Source organism: Simochromis diagramma, unplaced genomic scaffold, assembly GCF_900408965.1.
Source record: "Simochromis diagramma unplaced genomic scaffold, fSimDia1.1 OVJJ01000131.1, whole genome shotgun sequence".
In the NCBI taxonomy this organism is placed as follows: domain Eukaryota; kingdom Metazoa; phylum Chordata; class Actinopteri; order Cichliformes; family Cichlidae; genus Simochromis; species Simochromis diagramma.
Genome location: NW_024387200.1, coordinates 578,497 through 593,940, shown reverse-complemented (window position 1 = coordinate 593,940; position 15,444 = coordinate 578,497). Strand labels below are relative to the sequence as shown.

General features: G+C 39.7%; 2 protein-coding genes and 1 long non-coding RNA gene across 5 annotated transcripts in view; 1 reads left to right on the top strand and 2 right to left on the bottom strand.

The window, feature by feature from the left end:
- Positions 1 to 3,035: 3,035 nt before the first annotated feature.
- Positions 3,036 to 8,984, bottom strand: tor2a (torsin family 2, member A). 2 transcript variants are annotated; one of them, XR_005698702.1, is made up of 6 exons: positions 8,782 to 8,984; positions 8,051 to 8,316; positions 6,475 to 6,650; positions 6,078 to 6,205; positions 4,572 to 4,968; positions 3,036 to 4,394 (listed from the first exon to the last, which is right to left on the bottom strand). XR_005698702.1 is itself a non-coding variant. In XM_040050956.1 (5 exons), exons 1-5 carry the CDS (start codon positions 8,900 to 8,902, stop codon positions 4,724 to 4,726), a joined length of 936 nt encoding a protein of 311 aa, XP_039906890.1. In that variant the 5' UTR covers positions 8,903 to 8,984; the 3' UTR covers positions 3,036 to 4,723. The 2 variants fall into 2 exon arrangements, 1 of the variants encoding a protein (XP_039906890.1); XM_040050956.1 differs by having other exon boundaries at positions 3,036 to 4,968.
- Positions 8,985 to 11,811: 2,827 nt separating this feature from the next.
- The window catches only part of sh2d3cb (SH2 domain containing 3Cb), a 49,424-nt gene continuing 45,791 nt past the window's right edge, over positions 11,812 to 15,444 (bottom strand). For both annotated transcript variants that reach the window (XM_040050387.1, XM_040050388.1), the window contains 3 exons: positions 14,443 to 14,554; positions 14,105 to 14,314; positions 11,812 to 12,927 (listed from right to left, as the gene is read on the bottom strand). In XM_040050387.1, coding sequence (XP_039906321.1) covers positions 12,758 to 12,927; positions 14,105 to 14,314; positions 14,443 to 14,554 — 492 coding nt within the window. In that variant the 3' untranslated portion in view covers positions 11,812 to 12,757. The remainder of the gene's footprint in view (positions 12,928 to 14,104; positions 14,315 to 14,442; positions 14,555 to 15,444) is intronic.
- On the top strand, positions 12,402 to 13,856 carry LOC120745489. The gene is made up of 2 exons (XR_005698642.1): positions 12,402 to 12,506; positions 13,719 to 13,856. It is a non-coding gene; the product is annotated as an uncharacterized LOC120745489 (long non-coding RNA).

The following is a 15,444-nucleotide window of genomic DNA, read 5'->3' as shown; positions in this document are numbered from 1 at the left end:
CCTCTGCCTTTACTTTCGAGAAACTTTGATTTTCTAAGTTGCTCGTATCATTCCCAATCATGTTACTAATCTCCATCTATCCTAACCTGTTACCAGTTAAATACATGATATTGCTCCAGCTGTTTTCTTTAAGTAACACCAACTTTTTACAGCATTTTTCTGTCCCTGTCTCAACTTTTTTGAGATATCTTGCTGCCATCAAACTCAAAACTAGCTCTTTTGAAATATATATTTTCTATTTTTTTTTTGTGATTAAAATGTGCATCTATGAGATTTGCAAATTATTGCATTGTTTTTTTTATTTATATGCTACTCAGTGTCCCAATAGAGAGTAGATAAGAAATCTGATGGGGTGGTGCTTTTACCTAAATACTAATATCAGCTTATGTGATGATGTTTATCAGGTATAATTGTCTAGGTTAGGTGGATGAGAATCTCAGCCTCAACATGAACAGGAACATCTAGTCTAGGGACTGTGAAGTATTGCCAATATTTACATCGAAATCAATGCAAGAACTTTTTCACAAATTGTACATAAAATAATGTGAGTTAGTTATAAATTCAGTGATTTGTTGAATAAGTTTATACTTTCCCATATTTCAAGACCATCTTGCACCAGCCTTCCCTTTTGTTTCTCCAGTGAAACGTCCAGAATTTGATCGCTAAATTTTAATTTACAAAATGGTCAATGGTGATGAAGAACCACTCACCAGTGCTGTCACCTATTGGTTAGTGAACTCCAGTTTCGAGGCTTTGTGCATTTGAACCGCTGTTGTGTTGAAACCAGATGTGACAGCAAGGGACAGATCTACCGGCTAATGACTTGTGAATCTCAAATTGTTAATTAACGAGCATACCCAGGACAATTCTCCTTTCTGAAACTTGAAAATGATAACCATGTGAGATAAAATGAGTGATTTAGCCCAAAAACCATCATCAAAGTTTTTTCAGTCCAAGACCTGTTTCTCCTTAGACTTCTGTGGGACTTGAAGATGTTTTTGCAAACACGGGTATCGCCCCCTGTTGGCAATTAAAGAATGCAGCTGGATGCGGAATGATTCTGGAGCCTATCCCTGCTCTCACAGGGCAAGAGGAGGGGTTTGATCTGCACAGGTACCCAGTCTGTGGCAGGGCTAACACAGAGAACAAAGAACCATTCACACTTTCACACCTACAGCCAATTTAAAATCACCATGTAATTTAACCCCAACTGTGTCTTTACCAGAGAGAACCCACACAGAAAGGATTCAAACCCAGGACTTTCTTGCTGTGAGAGGATGGTGCTAAGTACCACCCCACTGTGCCAACAGTGTAAAAATGAGGTGTCATGCGTAAATGAGTTGGATCTAATGACAAGTAAGTTAAGAGAAATGTCCACACAAGTGAGAATGTGGCTTCACGGACTGAAAAGAGTGAACAAACACAGCCTCCTGAAGACCTCTGACACCTGTTCATTTCCGATGGAGAAACTATTAATTTCCTGCTCAACGAGATATCAGAGCTACGTCTTTCTCAGAGATCTAATCAGCATCGCATCTCGTACAGAGAGCTGATACACAGCAGCTCCAGTCATTCACAATCAAGGACAGGTGGATTAAAAAAAAAAAAAAAAAAAAATCATGCTTCACCCTTTTTGAAGCAATTTGTAATAAAATAACAGAAAAACAGGCTTTTATAAAGTTTTCAGTGCTGGATAATGTTGAGAAAGGATGAGTTTTAAATGAACAACATGTTGTTGTATTACATGACCATTATCTACTTGTTGAGTTACAGCAAATAACAGTCGTTAACCGCTTTATGTGAAGAACATTGACTTCACTGCAGGTTTTACAGATGTCTTTCAGTCTCTTGATATTTCAACTGTTAGACTATGGATATGTAATTACCGTACAAAACAGTGACTTATCTTTAGAAAGCATCGTCAGTGTAGTAAATTTAACAGCAGCTTTTTCATGCACAGTCTTGCCCCCCAAAGTCTTGATGCATGCTCAATCATCCAGGTAAGTAAATCCCAAAAGGTTGATTCTGTTCCTGCAGTCAGCTGAGACTGAAGAAGTCACTTGGATGTAGCGTTTTCTCCCATTGAAAATGCTACGACCGGATGAACAAAATCAACCTTTTGGGGTCTTGCTCCTCAAAGTTTTTCAATGAATGTGGCAGCAAATGTCTTAGTTTTTTGTGATTGTGGGGTCTAACTAAGCATTTTCAGTACGAGTGTCATTATGATTGGAGGAATAATTATCTCAGAATGAAAAACACAGAACTCCGAACGTATTTACGTTAAACAACTTCTCGATTCAGTCGCTCTGGGCACTTGGGTTTCCAGTGGCAAATAAATCACAATAAATGATAAACAGAAGAATGAATGTAACTTCGAGTTGGTTAAGCGAAAAAAAAGAAAAGAAACTGGAGATTAATTTAGCAAAAGAATGGGGAATGCCAGGCCTCAAGGGCCGGTGTCCTGCAGGGCCTTGACCCAACACAGCTTATTTAAATGGCTAAATTACCTCCTCAACATGTCTTGAAGTTCTCCAGAGGCCTGGTAACGAAGTAATTATTGGATTCAGGTGTGTTGACCCAGGGTGAGATCTAAAACCTGCAGGACACCGGCGCTTGAGGCCTGGAGTCCTGCAGTGACCAGTTGCCTGATTCAACATAAAGCACCCAAAGGGTTAAAAAGTAATTGGACCCTTTACTATCTTTCTTTGAAATCAGAGTGGTGATTGTTAAAAAACTGAATCAAAAATAAATAAACAAATAAAGCTGTAGTTACATGTCATATTCACAGAAGCAATGGGAACAACTTTATTAGGTGATCAAACGCGTTTCAGCTTGTGGCCTTCACCAGGATCAACTGAGTCTTCATGCCATCAGATGTTTGATCTTCTCCATGCACCTTGGAATTGGTGAAGTTGTCCCAGAAATATTTCTTGATATTCTCAGAAGTAAAAAGAATATTTTCCATTAAAATGCAAGAAAACAGAGAAATCTCCCTGTTTTAATAAATAAATACTGGACAAAAGGCACAGAACACCTTTCTTGTGCCATTACATTTTATTTTTGCTTTACATTGTAGCAGTAAAAGGTGCACAATACCTCAAACGCTTCAGTCACGAATGTTCAGAAGCTGGACCTGAAACTTGTGTAACTCAGAAGAAACAACAAGGACAAAAACCAAAGTGTTTTGTTGTGGAGATTGTATTAACCGTGGTAGTGTGAGGAGTCTAACTGTCGCCGATTATGGATGGCATAAAAATTTTCATACAAAACATGACTGAGTTTTAGCCTGGAGTCTGCCTTCTCCATAGCAACACAGCAAAGCTGAGTGGAAAAAGTAAAAATCAATCAAAAAAAACTGGCATTTGATTTGACTATTAGACTTTTCTGTACTGAAAGCAAAGCTAATGAACGCTGATCCCTGCGGCTGTCTTGAGTTTCACGAGCCTCTGTGTGTGTGTCAACCTTCACCCTGATACGATAAGAATTTCATCTTCATCCTGTGAACTCGTTACCCTTGTTCTTCACTGCATTTAACAGGCAATTTATTACAAGAAAAAATTAATACTTTATAATTAGTAATTTGGTGTAAACAATCCAAACTTTTGGCAATATTTCATAATTGATAAAGAACATCAGGTCTTTTTAATACTCCATAAAGTGCACTTTCAGTGTTTTAAAAACATCCCTACCTGCTGCCTTTACAGTACAGTTTAAAGCAATGAAACAAAATAAAAGCACTACAGAACTCACGCACATGGGAGTAAGTGAATTAAAATGCACTGAGCTCTTGGTGAACTCAGCTTCACCTCCGTTACACTTGTCTAAAACAAAGTCTTTACTGCCACCTGATGGCAGAAGTGGTCACAAGCTCCCAAAATATGGCATCGAGCCTGCAGGGCTGCAGCACACAAGTTGGGGTTTTTTTTTCCCCAAGTAAAACTCATCTCTTCTTCTTTCATTTGTTTTAAAATGATCTGGCAAAGGAGCTCCTTTATCCTGTGACATCTTTCAGTCCTAAAATATATTCTACTTTCTAATAAGCCGGCTGATGACGTGTACTTTCATGTCAAGCTCTCTTTGCCACAAGCCAAATATGTCGCTTCATCCGGGTGAAAAACTTGGATAATGATCGTCGAAAGTCAACACTTAGCAAAAATCCCATTGCTGACAAATGTTACCCAAAATAAAAACAATCTTGTGTGATCCCTTTTGGGAAAAATATTAGAAAAATGAAATGAAGACAAAACAAACAAAAAAAAGGTCTTCGCTCACTCAGCAAAGAACCTCCAGCTGTTTAGTCCGCTCTGGACACCTGTGACAATTCCTCATCAGTGTGACCATGAAGGGATGGCAGTGTTGACAAAGAATAAATTAAGACTGGATAAATAATGAGCCTAAAAACAAGAAAACATCAATTAATGACTTCCAGTTGAAGCCTTTGAAAACTGAAACCACAACATACCAACAAAAATATATAAAAATTAAAAGGTAGAGCTGGGTTTGAGGTAGAGTGTGGCATGACTCCTGAAAAAGTCAGAAAACGCCAACTATACCTTCATGGAGACACTCACTGATTGCAAATCCGGACAGTCAGGAGTTCCACTCCCCTTGATTCCATGCTCCCAGGGCATCCTAGCCTCCAGATGCTGCTCTGACCTGCATGTGAGCATCTTTCTCAGATTTTCCCTTTCAGTCCTAGAAGTTAAACCCAGTTCCCCTCAGCTCACAGGAAAAAGTTGATTTTGGCAGGGACAGTCTTACAGCCAGTGCTGGAAAAGTACTTTCCCTTAGCTGGAGTGTAGTTCATGTCGCCCCCTACTGCCTCCACCACGTCATTGCGGCTGCAGCTGCCCCGCTGGCAGAGCTGTGAGTGCACGCAGCGCTCGACGTGGTATCGGCTCAGGGGCAGGAAGGGAACAAAGCGGGTGATGAGCTTCTGCTGAATGATGTTGGACTTGAAGAGGCCGCCTGAATGGGGGGTAAAAACTCACTTCAGTTACTGAAGTAATGAAAGCTTTCATCAGCAATGCACTGGAAAATTAGCTCAACGAGTCTGCTTAATTTCTGTGTTCATTATGATGCACTGCTGCAGAGCGATGATGCTGCTTCTATTATGGGCTTTAATTTTATATTCATGATTAACTTAAATGAATCAAAGTCAGAAGACCAGTTTTAGCTCTGGAAGAGCACCAAAGCATCAGTATCACTGCCTTCTTCCTCTTCTAGTGAACATGCAGTAAAAAAAACAAAAACACTGTGTTTGAACAAACCAAGGCAAGAACACTGACATGAAAAAAAACTCTTTTACCTCCTGACACCAGCATTTAAAATGTCTTAACCTTCTCACACTTTCAACATACATCTTCACCTGCTCCAACTGAAAATCCAGGTTGTACAGAAGCCGGAGTCATCACATCACACCTTTCCCTAAACCTCCTGATAATGGCTCACAGTATGACTTAAAATGGATTTTAGGATCTATTTCAAGGTCCTTCATGGCTTCTCTCTGTGCTACATATCTGAACTAAGAGACCTTTACTCAACAATCTGAGTCTTTGTCCAGGCTCTCATGTGACTGTTATCTGGTGCTGAGGCTATAGCCTACTGGCCAAGCGTTTATGACCCATTTAATTTGATTGTAGTTACTTCTTTTTTAATTTATTTCTCCCTTTAAATGTTATTGAACGTAAGTATTGATCTGTAAAGCATTTTATGTGCTCTGTAAATAGAAAACATTAATATTTTATCATGGTTATTGTTACTTTTACTTTTTCTACTTCAAGCACTTTGCAACTTGTTCTCTAATATTTGCCTTCCTCTTGTTTTTGTCTATATTTCTCCTTTTTGTTATTTCTACTATATTTACTATTATTTATATTTTATTCAGTTCTCAGTTGATCAGCTGAGAACTCCCACAATTTCGTTGTACATGTACAATGACAAGTGCCATTCTATTCTGTTTTATTCTATCCTATACACAGAAAATACTGAACTTTAATCAAACTCTGAAGCGGTTTGGGATGAAACCGCCTTACCCTAAGAGTGTGGAGTACTTAAACATGTAAAATGAGTCTTACTTGTGTTATTGTTGTAAACTGCCTGTGCGATGGCCTCCTGCAGGTTGTCCAATTTGATCTCCTCTCTCTCTCGTCCAGCCTGACGGTTCTCCAGAGCCACTTTGTTTATCACCTCCTCTCCTGCAGTGCTGCACACAAGAAACACAAAATAAGCTGCCTGTCCCTTTGTAATAAAAAAAAAACAAAAAACTTTCTTCTTTAAGCATCACCGGGAGAGAAATAAAGTTTTGAGCATTAACAGTTCATGAAAGCTTTAAGTTATTTTGACAAAGAGAATACAAGAACTTCTTTTGGAGAGAGTTCATATCCGCAGAATTAGTGTCATATAGATCCTTCTTGGTGCTTTAGGAAGCTAAACACTGGACATGCCTCACTGGATTAGGGGAGTGTTTAGTACCTGATAAAGAGGTATATCGCCTTGCGGTAGTTGGTGCGAAATACAACATGAGACGGACCCAAAAAGGGCTCCAGGACATCAATGAGGCCTGGAGGCATCTTCTCCATCTCATCAAAAATGAAAACTGAGCGAGCGCACTCCGTCAGGTTTCCCTGCACCCAGTCCTTCAGCTCCTCCTACAAAACCAAAGGATGGATATTTAATTTCACAAGCTCCCAACACATCACCTATGACTGCAACTAACAATGCTTTTAATTACGTCTGCTGCTGTTCTGCTTTTATTACTTAATTATAGGCTGTGTAACATGTATAACTGCAAGTACTGGTGTCTGAAAGGCGGCACTCGCTTGTGAAATTTTAGTATATAATTAAATGATTACTAACTAGTTCCCACTTAGTTAAGTCTGTCCGGTTGTTCAGTGATGACGCGACGAATCCTACTTCCGGGCCTAAAGTAGTCTGCGTTTAATATGGCTTTTGTGTTGTTAACATGTTTAATGTTGTGTATTTTCTTCTATTTAATCTCAAAAAGCTCCTAAAACAGTCAGTGATCACTGTTGACCTCCCTCGGCTTTTATTACCGCTAATCATTTATTTAAGCTCAGTTTTTAAAACCTTAGGATGTAACTACAGCCCAGCCCATGCAGCAGTATATGAATGACTAACCTCGTATTGTGGATGGATTATCTCAGCTGTTCTCCTGGCTGAAGTTTGGTCCGTTTACAGCATCCTGCCATGCGATTACATTTGTTCCTGACCACCGAGAACACTCACGCTAACTTTTATCGAGTGGGAAAAAAGTTAGCTTGTTTATATTATGCTAACATAGCTGTGTCGCTAGCGGTCACGTAGCACATCATTATATACCAGCTAGCCCAACTTCAGTAACCCTACAAACGTCACTGCTGTTTAGTTTTCTGTCTTCATTTATGTTGGAAGTGATAACAGAGCTGTACGTTTTAATTTGTTTCCAAAACCCCGCAGTCAGGACATGCTATATTGTATTTAGATAGAAGCTAGCGAGCTAACTCCCTTCTAACTTCTAACTCCGTTAAATGTCATAAATTCCGTTTTCATGGATGCCTGGATGTTAAACTCAATTGTTACACCTGGTAGAGCAGAACGCTGATCATTTTATTAAAGATGAAAGACTTTAGACAGTTTTTCAACTCTCAGTAATGCCATAGTGATCGTTTGATATATGGACCTGCAGCGGAGTTTAGGTCCAGACACGGCTAGTGACGTCAGACTGAACAATCGGATTGACAGAGTCTGCTGAACATAAAACAAAAATGATCATATGAGTCAAGTATCTTTTTTGTGTCTATTTGTGTGATCATTTTTGTTTTGACCAGCCCATCTTCCCTGAAATTGGGAGCAAAATCACAGGACTCTCTTGTAAGTTCTAAATGTATGTTCCTAAGAAGAAAGCAGTGTCCTGTTTGCACATTAGGAATGACAGCATTCAAACTTCCCTTTGTTATGGTCAACAAACATTTTATATTGAACACACAATAAAACGACTAGTACATTACTTCACTACTTCAGATATAACCATTTGTCTTTCTCAACATACCCTGTACTGCTGGACTCGGTGGGGCAAGGGGAAGTGCAGCGTGGGGACAAACTGGTGGACATACGGGCTGCTCATGGCTGAACCGTACAGATGATTTCCCAGCATAGAGCTGACCAGCGTCTTTCCCGTCCCAGAGGAGCCGTGGAAAGACAGCACCAGTGGCTGACTGGGGCTTTTATTATGAAGGAACCTTCCCACCTCTTCTGACACAATGTCCTGAGCCAGATGCTGTCCGTAGACATTCTTGTAGAGGTCCCACTCCAGGTCTGGCGATCAGAAAAAAAGGACAGTCACAATCTTTCTTCGTGCAATACTAGAGGGGTGGGGTGCCCTGTAATAACCACAATAAAGGGTTATAGGAATAAGCTTCAGGAACAAAACAGAGCAAGAAAATTCTACTTCTCGTGGCTGTTATCATGAAAAACCTGCAAAGTAGACAACTAGCTAATTTAATTACAGATATTGTAAGAGATTTCTTGTATTCAGCCAGCTAGCATACCAGTTAGAAAAGCAGGAATAAGCTACAATGAAAGCCTTAATTGCCTCCTCGGGAACACTGTACACTAAAAAAACAGTTAGCGGATATAATTTTTATAGGAAACACATGTAGTATAATACAGCAACAATAAAGTACGGTTTCATTAACAAGCTGTTTGCACTTTGTTTTGGTACAAAGCTAGCTGCTAACACGAAGCAGCCTCCGTAGGTTAGCATCGACAAGTACGTCTCACCTCTAATATTCGGCTTAAAGTCACAATCGCAGCTGTCCGATATGGTGCAGTAAAGTTTCTGGAAAACGCAGCAGACTGGGTTACAAAAGAACAAAAACAGCACAAACAGTGTCGCCAACATTTTGGCTGCCTGCTTGCAGACAGAAAAGCTCAGTTTGGAGCTTCTCCTTATCGCTACCGGCTGATTTTGTAGTTTTTTCCTCCCCGGAAGGCGCCCAGAAAGACGTAGCTCAGTGACGAACTGGACTACAATTCCCAGAGAGCATCCAGCACGGGCCGTGAATTGTAGGACACGTTGGAGGATCACAGTCCAGAAAAACGCATGACTTTGGCAAACTTTACTAGAAATCTGCCTGACATGATAGACGCAGTTTCTGTTCTACCATTTACTTTAACTGGAATGGGGAATAAGAGGGCGAAACGGTCTGGTATCAGGATTTTTGTTTGTTTGTTTGTTTGTTTGTCTGAAAGAAAGTTGTGACAACAGGTTTAACAGGGTTATTGCTAACAAGTCACAAACTTTCTTGTTTTTAGTCGAAACATCAAACCTGAACCCCAGACTTCCAGTTAATTCACAGATATTCCATATGGCGTTTAGGTAACAGTGAAACAGAAGCAGAAGGTGCGGAAAGGCCACATACATAATGTAGCCTTCAATTTTACTAGATAAATAGAATCTTGCATACTAGAACATGGGTAAAAATAGGAAACATGGTGTAAAGTAATAGGTTATATAATTTATATTCATAAACCTAAATGGGATGGCTCTAAACCTCATTTTTTTATCACTTTGATGTTTATTTATTTATTTACTTATTTACCTGGTATGATTCCATACTTTCTAGGAACTTTAAACAACAGGATATTTAAAAAAAAACTTTGTTGTTGTATCTCCAAATGAAACAGAGACAAACCATCTGGGTTAAAATATCATACTTAAAAATGCAATTCGCAGTAATTTCTTAAACATGTTTAATATCCATTTAATGTAATTATGCATATAGATTTTTTTGAAAAATGCAAATAAAATGTGTTTGTGTTTGTGAAAGGTCTTCTATTAGCAAGTCAAAACAAAACAAAAAAAAACAACAACCCAGAGCTATAAATCCAAGTTGTGTCCTGCATACAGCAGAGGGAGCTATTAATGTGAAAATGATCTTTGATGGAGTCATGTGTTATAACATTCTGGGTCCTTGCTTATGTTCCAGAAAAAAATAAAATAACTTAATTTGTTTGTTTAGGGTTTTTTTCCTTCACTTTTGTCATGGACAGCACACTTCAGATATGCACCTCAGTGAGATGTCTGTTTTTGTAGTTTTATTAACAGTGACCTAAGCTTCATGCATATGATTAAACCTTTTTTTTTTCAAACTAAAATACAATATTTTGCAATGTTACATTTTAAAACATCTTGAATAATGGTAATTGGGTGTATACCTTCAGTTCCTCAGGTTTATGTTTTTGAGGTTTGTGAAACAGACTAAGGAATGTTGGTGCTGCTTCAGCACAGGATGTGCTTTGAGCGTTTTAGTGTTTAAGTTTTGACTTCCTGTCTTTGGTTTATCACTCTAGGGACTCTTTTCACCTAACCAGTGTTCCACTGTATCATTTTTAATGAGAGTTTTCTTGCTGTTCTTTGTAGTTGGGTTGTTTTCCTTTATACTCTGATCATTTTCTCTAGTTTCTTGACTCAGACTTTTTGACTGATTGTCTTCATTGCTTCCAGCTGTCTCCTGTTTCCCATCCCCGTTCAGCTCACAGTGTAAAAAATAGACCTGTCATTCTCTTGTGATGTGTTATCTCTACACGTTTCTGTTCCGTCTTCTGCAGCTCTTTTAATTTATTCTGTTGCTCCCCTTGCTTAAGTTTTTAGATTTAGAATCTTCACTTAAAACTTGAACTTTTTGTTCAGTGTTCTCTACCTGGTTTTATATATATGGGTTTTGGCACAGACACATTTTTAATGATGCATTTCCATGATTTGTTTGTATATTTTTTGTACTTTTGTACATGTTACCCTGTAAGAAAAATCATGAATTTTTAATTAAATTCAATTCAATTTTATTTATACAGCGCCAAATCACAACAACAGTCGCCTCAAGGCACTTTATATTGGAAGGTAGTCCCTAAAATACATACAGAGAAAACCCCAACAATCATATGACCCCCTATGAGCAAGCACTTTCACGACAGTGGGAAGGAAGAACTCCCTTTTAACAGGAAGAAACCTCCGGCAGAACCAGGCTCAGGGAGGGGCGGGGTCATCTGCAGTGACCGATTGAGGTGAGGGGAGGAAGACGGGACAAAAGGCATGCTTGGGAAGAGAGCCAGAAATTAATAACAAGTTTACAAGTAAACAGGTATTTTAGAGATATTGCGCAAATGGTAGTAAGTAGTCCTACATATTCCAAGGTTCCTCACAGTGTTACTGGAGGCCAAGGTAATGCCATCCAGAGTAAGATATCATATTTCTCATCATATTAGACTTTAGGTCCTATTACAATAGCCTCAGTTTTATCTGAATTTAGAATCGCAAAGTTACAGGTCATCCAGGTCTTTATGTCTTTTCCTGCAGTTTAACTAATGAGTGTCAAAAATCTGAAGTGGTTTTGTTAATTTCATTTTCCTGATTGTAACTGGGTTTAGAAGCAGGTGATTCACTTTGAAATGTAAATTCACCACAGCAGAAGAATACAGGAAGAGTTTGGCATGTTCAAGTTCATCACTCCACAGAAATATGCCACACACAGACTGACATTGGGGAGTGATCTGTAACCCCCTCAAGCCTGTAGGTAAAAGCTTTAATGGTGGAAGCGTTGAAACAGTAGGCAGTGATTTAGAAAAGCTTCAGCACCGACATGTCAAAGGCAGAGAGGGGAAATTTACAACTAAATAGACCACAAAAAGTAGGAGGTTGGCTTTGTTATATGGCCCGGGGAAAGTGAGACATGTTAGTGTGTATGCTGCAGCGCGGCTCGAGTTGCCAGCTAGCTCACAAGCATGACTGTTTTTATTCAATAAAACAACCTCCAGTGAAATAAACGTTTATTTACACTTTTTGATAAATAAAAAGTAAAACTGTTTAAGATTACAAAAATGATCTGCACCTGTGTGCCGTACTCGTGCAGTTAGGATCAGTTCACTCCCCTTACATTAAAAAGTGACTTCGTTATAATAAGAAGAAAAAAGAATCAAAGAGGAAACACGAACTGACCCCAGGTTACATTTAATAATCTCTTCAAATGATAAAATCCTAATTACTGAAAAGATACAAAAAACTAAACAAAAACTGAAATGCAGATGTACAGTTATTCTGTTATTACATTCTACAATGTGGCATATGTTTGTGGATTTAGCTAAGGTCCAGCCTTTAGGGAGATTAAAACATTTACAAACATGAGCCTATCAGACTGAGGCACAGCCTCGGTAACCTAAAGGGCACCAAATATTTACACTTCCAAATCATGTGATCCTGTGCCACTTTCGAGTAGATACAGTCCTTTGTTAGGTAAACTAACACAGGACAATGTTGATCTGTGACGTTGTTGAAGCAGTGCAAGTCCTCAGTCAAAAATAAAGACACCCTCTGGAGACCCCATCAAAGCATTTAGTGGTTTCTTTCACAAACTGTCCTTATTCTGCTGAAGCTTTCAGACAAAGTTCCTCAACCTTGAGTTATATCAGTTTAGCTTCAAAAGGAACTGGAAAAGTGCTGGTATGGGAAGGTAAGCATTTATAAAATTTCAGTCTCACTCTTCAAGTATCCCGGTCTGCTACATGTGACAGATTTGAACTAAGTGGGTGCACTGCTTCGTTCTGGTGTCTACACGCTTAGGAAGCCTCCTTGTTTGAAAGATCACAGCGCTTTCCCTTTTAATGAGCTTTCAGTGGAGGAGCTTCTCAGTGTCCAACACAGTAATTGTCCATGTATGTAGGCATGAGCTCATAAACAAGGCCTCTAAAAACAGTGCTGGGGTCAGTGTCGTCTGATGGGTGGCTCCAGCTTGTTGGACAGGGCGGTGAGCACCTGGTCAAACTTAGAGTATCGCAGAGCCTGTTGCTCCTCGGCCCCCCGGCTCCCCCACAGCAGCCGCATCTGGAAATCAGTCAGGAAAAGCTCCAGGACTTCGGCCTGCTCCCGGAAACCTGCAACATCACATCAGTTTAACATTATTAGCAGCACAGGAGTGTAGAAAGGAACCAGAGGACTACCATTTCTACCACAGAGGTCTCTGTAACCGGACCTGTCTCAAACATGAACAAGAACAGAATATATGTGTGTGAATAAGAGGGATGAACAGGGAAGCTGCAAGGAGCAGAGGTAATGAAGGTAGAGTTTAAATATCAGAGGTCAACTATCAGAACAGACATAAAGTGCACAAGAAAGGTGAAGAAGAGAGTGAAGCCAGGGTGGAGGGAGTGTGGATGAGCATGAGGGGTGATGTGTGACAGAAGCCAGAGCAAAGAGAAGTTTTATTACATGGAAGTGAGACCTGCGGTTGGCGTGACAAGAGGTGACATGACATCATACCCATAGGGCATATGGTGCACCTGATGGATGAAGACCCCATCAGGAGCAGAAGAAGCAAGGAAGAGTTTATTTACAGGAAGTGAAAGAGTAAGTTATTGCAGTTCACTATACAGCCTTGGGTTGTTCATTTGGCCTACCAGGCGTGAAGCTATTTATTACTGATTAATAATAATATAAACTTAAATAAACATAAACTTAAATATCAACTTAAAATAAACCATCAGATCAAGAATGGCCTTAGAACGGGATTTAGGAAATTATAGCACTTTTCCTAATTATTTTTTATAATCAGACTTATTTAATGCTGCAGCATGTACCAGTCTCTTCAATAAAAGGTTTCAAATGTAGTTTGACTTGCATGCATTTCATGCATGCCTCAATCTGACTTAATTATATTTTATTGCAGGTTGCCACCTGGTTGGAACCACTGTGTTGGCCTTTTTCCAGATTGAAAAAAAAAAACATGCTCTAGGCTACCAACGCTTAAGTGGCTGCTAAGAACTGCTAGGCTACTTTTCTGCTAAAACTTGAGGAAAGCAGTATTTAAAAAAAAGAAAGGGAAAAAAGTGAAAGCACATTAGAAACAACATGAAGAACAGCAAGAAGCTGCAGCACCTAACATGCGATCAGAGTTCCTGCAGTGGAATGGCAACTGTGTGGAGAGTAAATACAGCAGGTCCCAAGACGGATCCCTGTGGTATTTCGTGTTTAAATTTTCTAAAGGTTTGTATTTCATTTGCTAATGTTATAAAGCAGACATACTGCATTTTGTTTTCGTCAAAGCTCTCTCACCTTGTAATTTGCTCTCAGCATTAGAGCGGTAGATGCCCCCTAGCTGGGCAATGGTTCTCGCCGCCCCAAGGTGGAACATGACCACTTCCACCCCAACTTCCACCGTTTCCCACAGTTCTGTCCCCTCCTCACCCACCACCGCATTCTTCTCCATCAGAGTCAGAAGAGGGAGGATGTGGGGGAAAGTGGTGTTGGACAGCGGACAGCTTTCTGGAGAGTTGAAAGACAGATACAGAGATCATGTTTGTTGTGGAAACAATGGTGTAGCACCAAGATATGAGCAGGAATTGTTTCTCCATGCTTTTATCATGTGGTGTCGAGTTCAGGAGACGCTCTACCTCTTCCATCGTTCAGGCTCTTCATAAATGGCCTGAGAGTTTTTTCATAGAGAATGGCACCTTCTGTGTGCCGCTGCCGTAACGCCATCCAAGTCTCCTGCAGACGGGACACCTGAAAGACCGAAGAACAACACTATTGCTTTTGTGCCTTCCTCTTGTTTTGTATATATTTGTTTTATTCAATTTGTCTTACTATTTGTATTACCTGCACAGCTGAACCCACAATTGTTTGACAGCTAATCTTATAGAAATTGTCCCTGTCTTTATTTTTTTCAGTCTGAAAATATAGTTGAGATGTATATGATTCCTAAAAATATTCAGAGGTGATGTCTTTTTTTATGTAAAGACAGTTTTGAATATATACAGAAACTTTGCCAGAAAAGACGGTAGGTGAAGTGTCTTGCCCAAGGGCCGGGGCTCGGACTGTCACATATTAAACAAATATGTAAGACTGCTTTCTTCCATTTGCGCAACATCTCTAAAGTTAGAAATATCCTGTCTCAGAGTGACGCTGAAAAACTAGTTCATGCATTTATTACTTCCAGGCTGGACTACTGTAATTCATTATTATCAGGATGTCCAAAAAACTCACTGAAAAGCCTTCAGCTAATCCAAAATGCTGCAGCAAGAGTCCTGACAGGGACTAGAAAGAGAGAGCATATTTCTCCTGTTTTGGCTTCCCTTCATTGGCTTCCTGTTAAATCCAGAATTGAATTCAAAATCCTGCTCCTCACATACAAGGTCTTAAATAATCAGGCCCCATCTTATCTTAATGACCTTGTAGTACCATATCACCCTATTAGAGCACTTCGCTCTCGCTCTGCAGGCTTACTTGTTGTTCCTAGAGTATTTAAAAGTAGAATGGGAGGGAGAGCCTTCAGTTTTCAGGCCCCTCTTCTGTGGAACCAGCTTCCAGTTTGGATTCGGGAGACAGACACTAGCTCTGCTTTCAAAATCAGGCTTAAAACTTTCCTTTTTGCTAAAGCATATAGTTAGGGCTGG

Bases quoted from the DNA above. Each gene is read 5' to 3' on its own strand.
- tor2a (XM_040050956.1), bottom strand. From the start codon at position 8,902: ATGTTGGCGACACTGTTTGTGCTGTTTTTGTTCTTTTGTAACCCAGTC. The intron at 8,317-8,781 runs GTGAGACGTACT...TCTGATCGCCAG, and splicing joins CTTTAAGCCGAATATTAGAG to ACCTGGAGTGGGACCTCTAC. The intron at 6,206-6,474 runs GTACTAAACACT...TCTTGTGTGCAG, and splicing joins GCGATATACCTCTTTATCAG to CACTGCAGGAGAGGAGGTGA.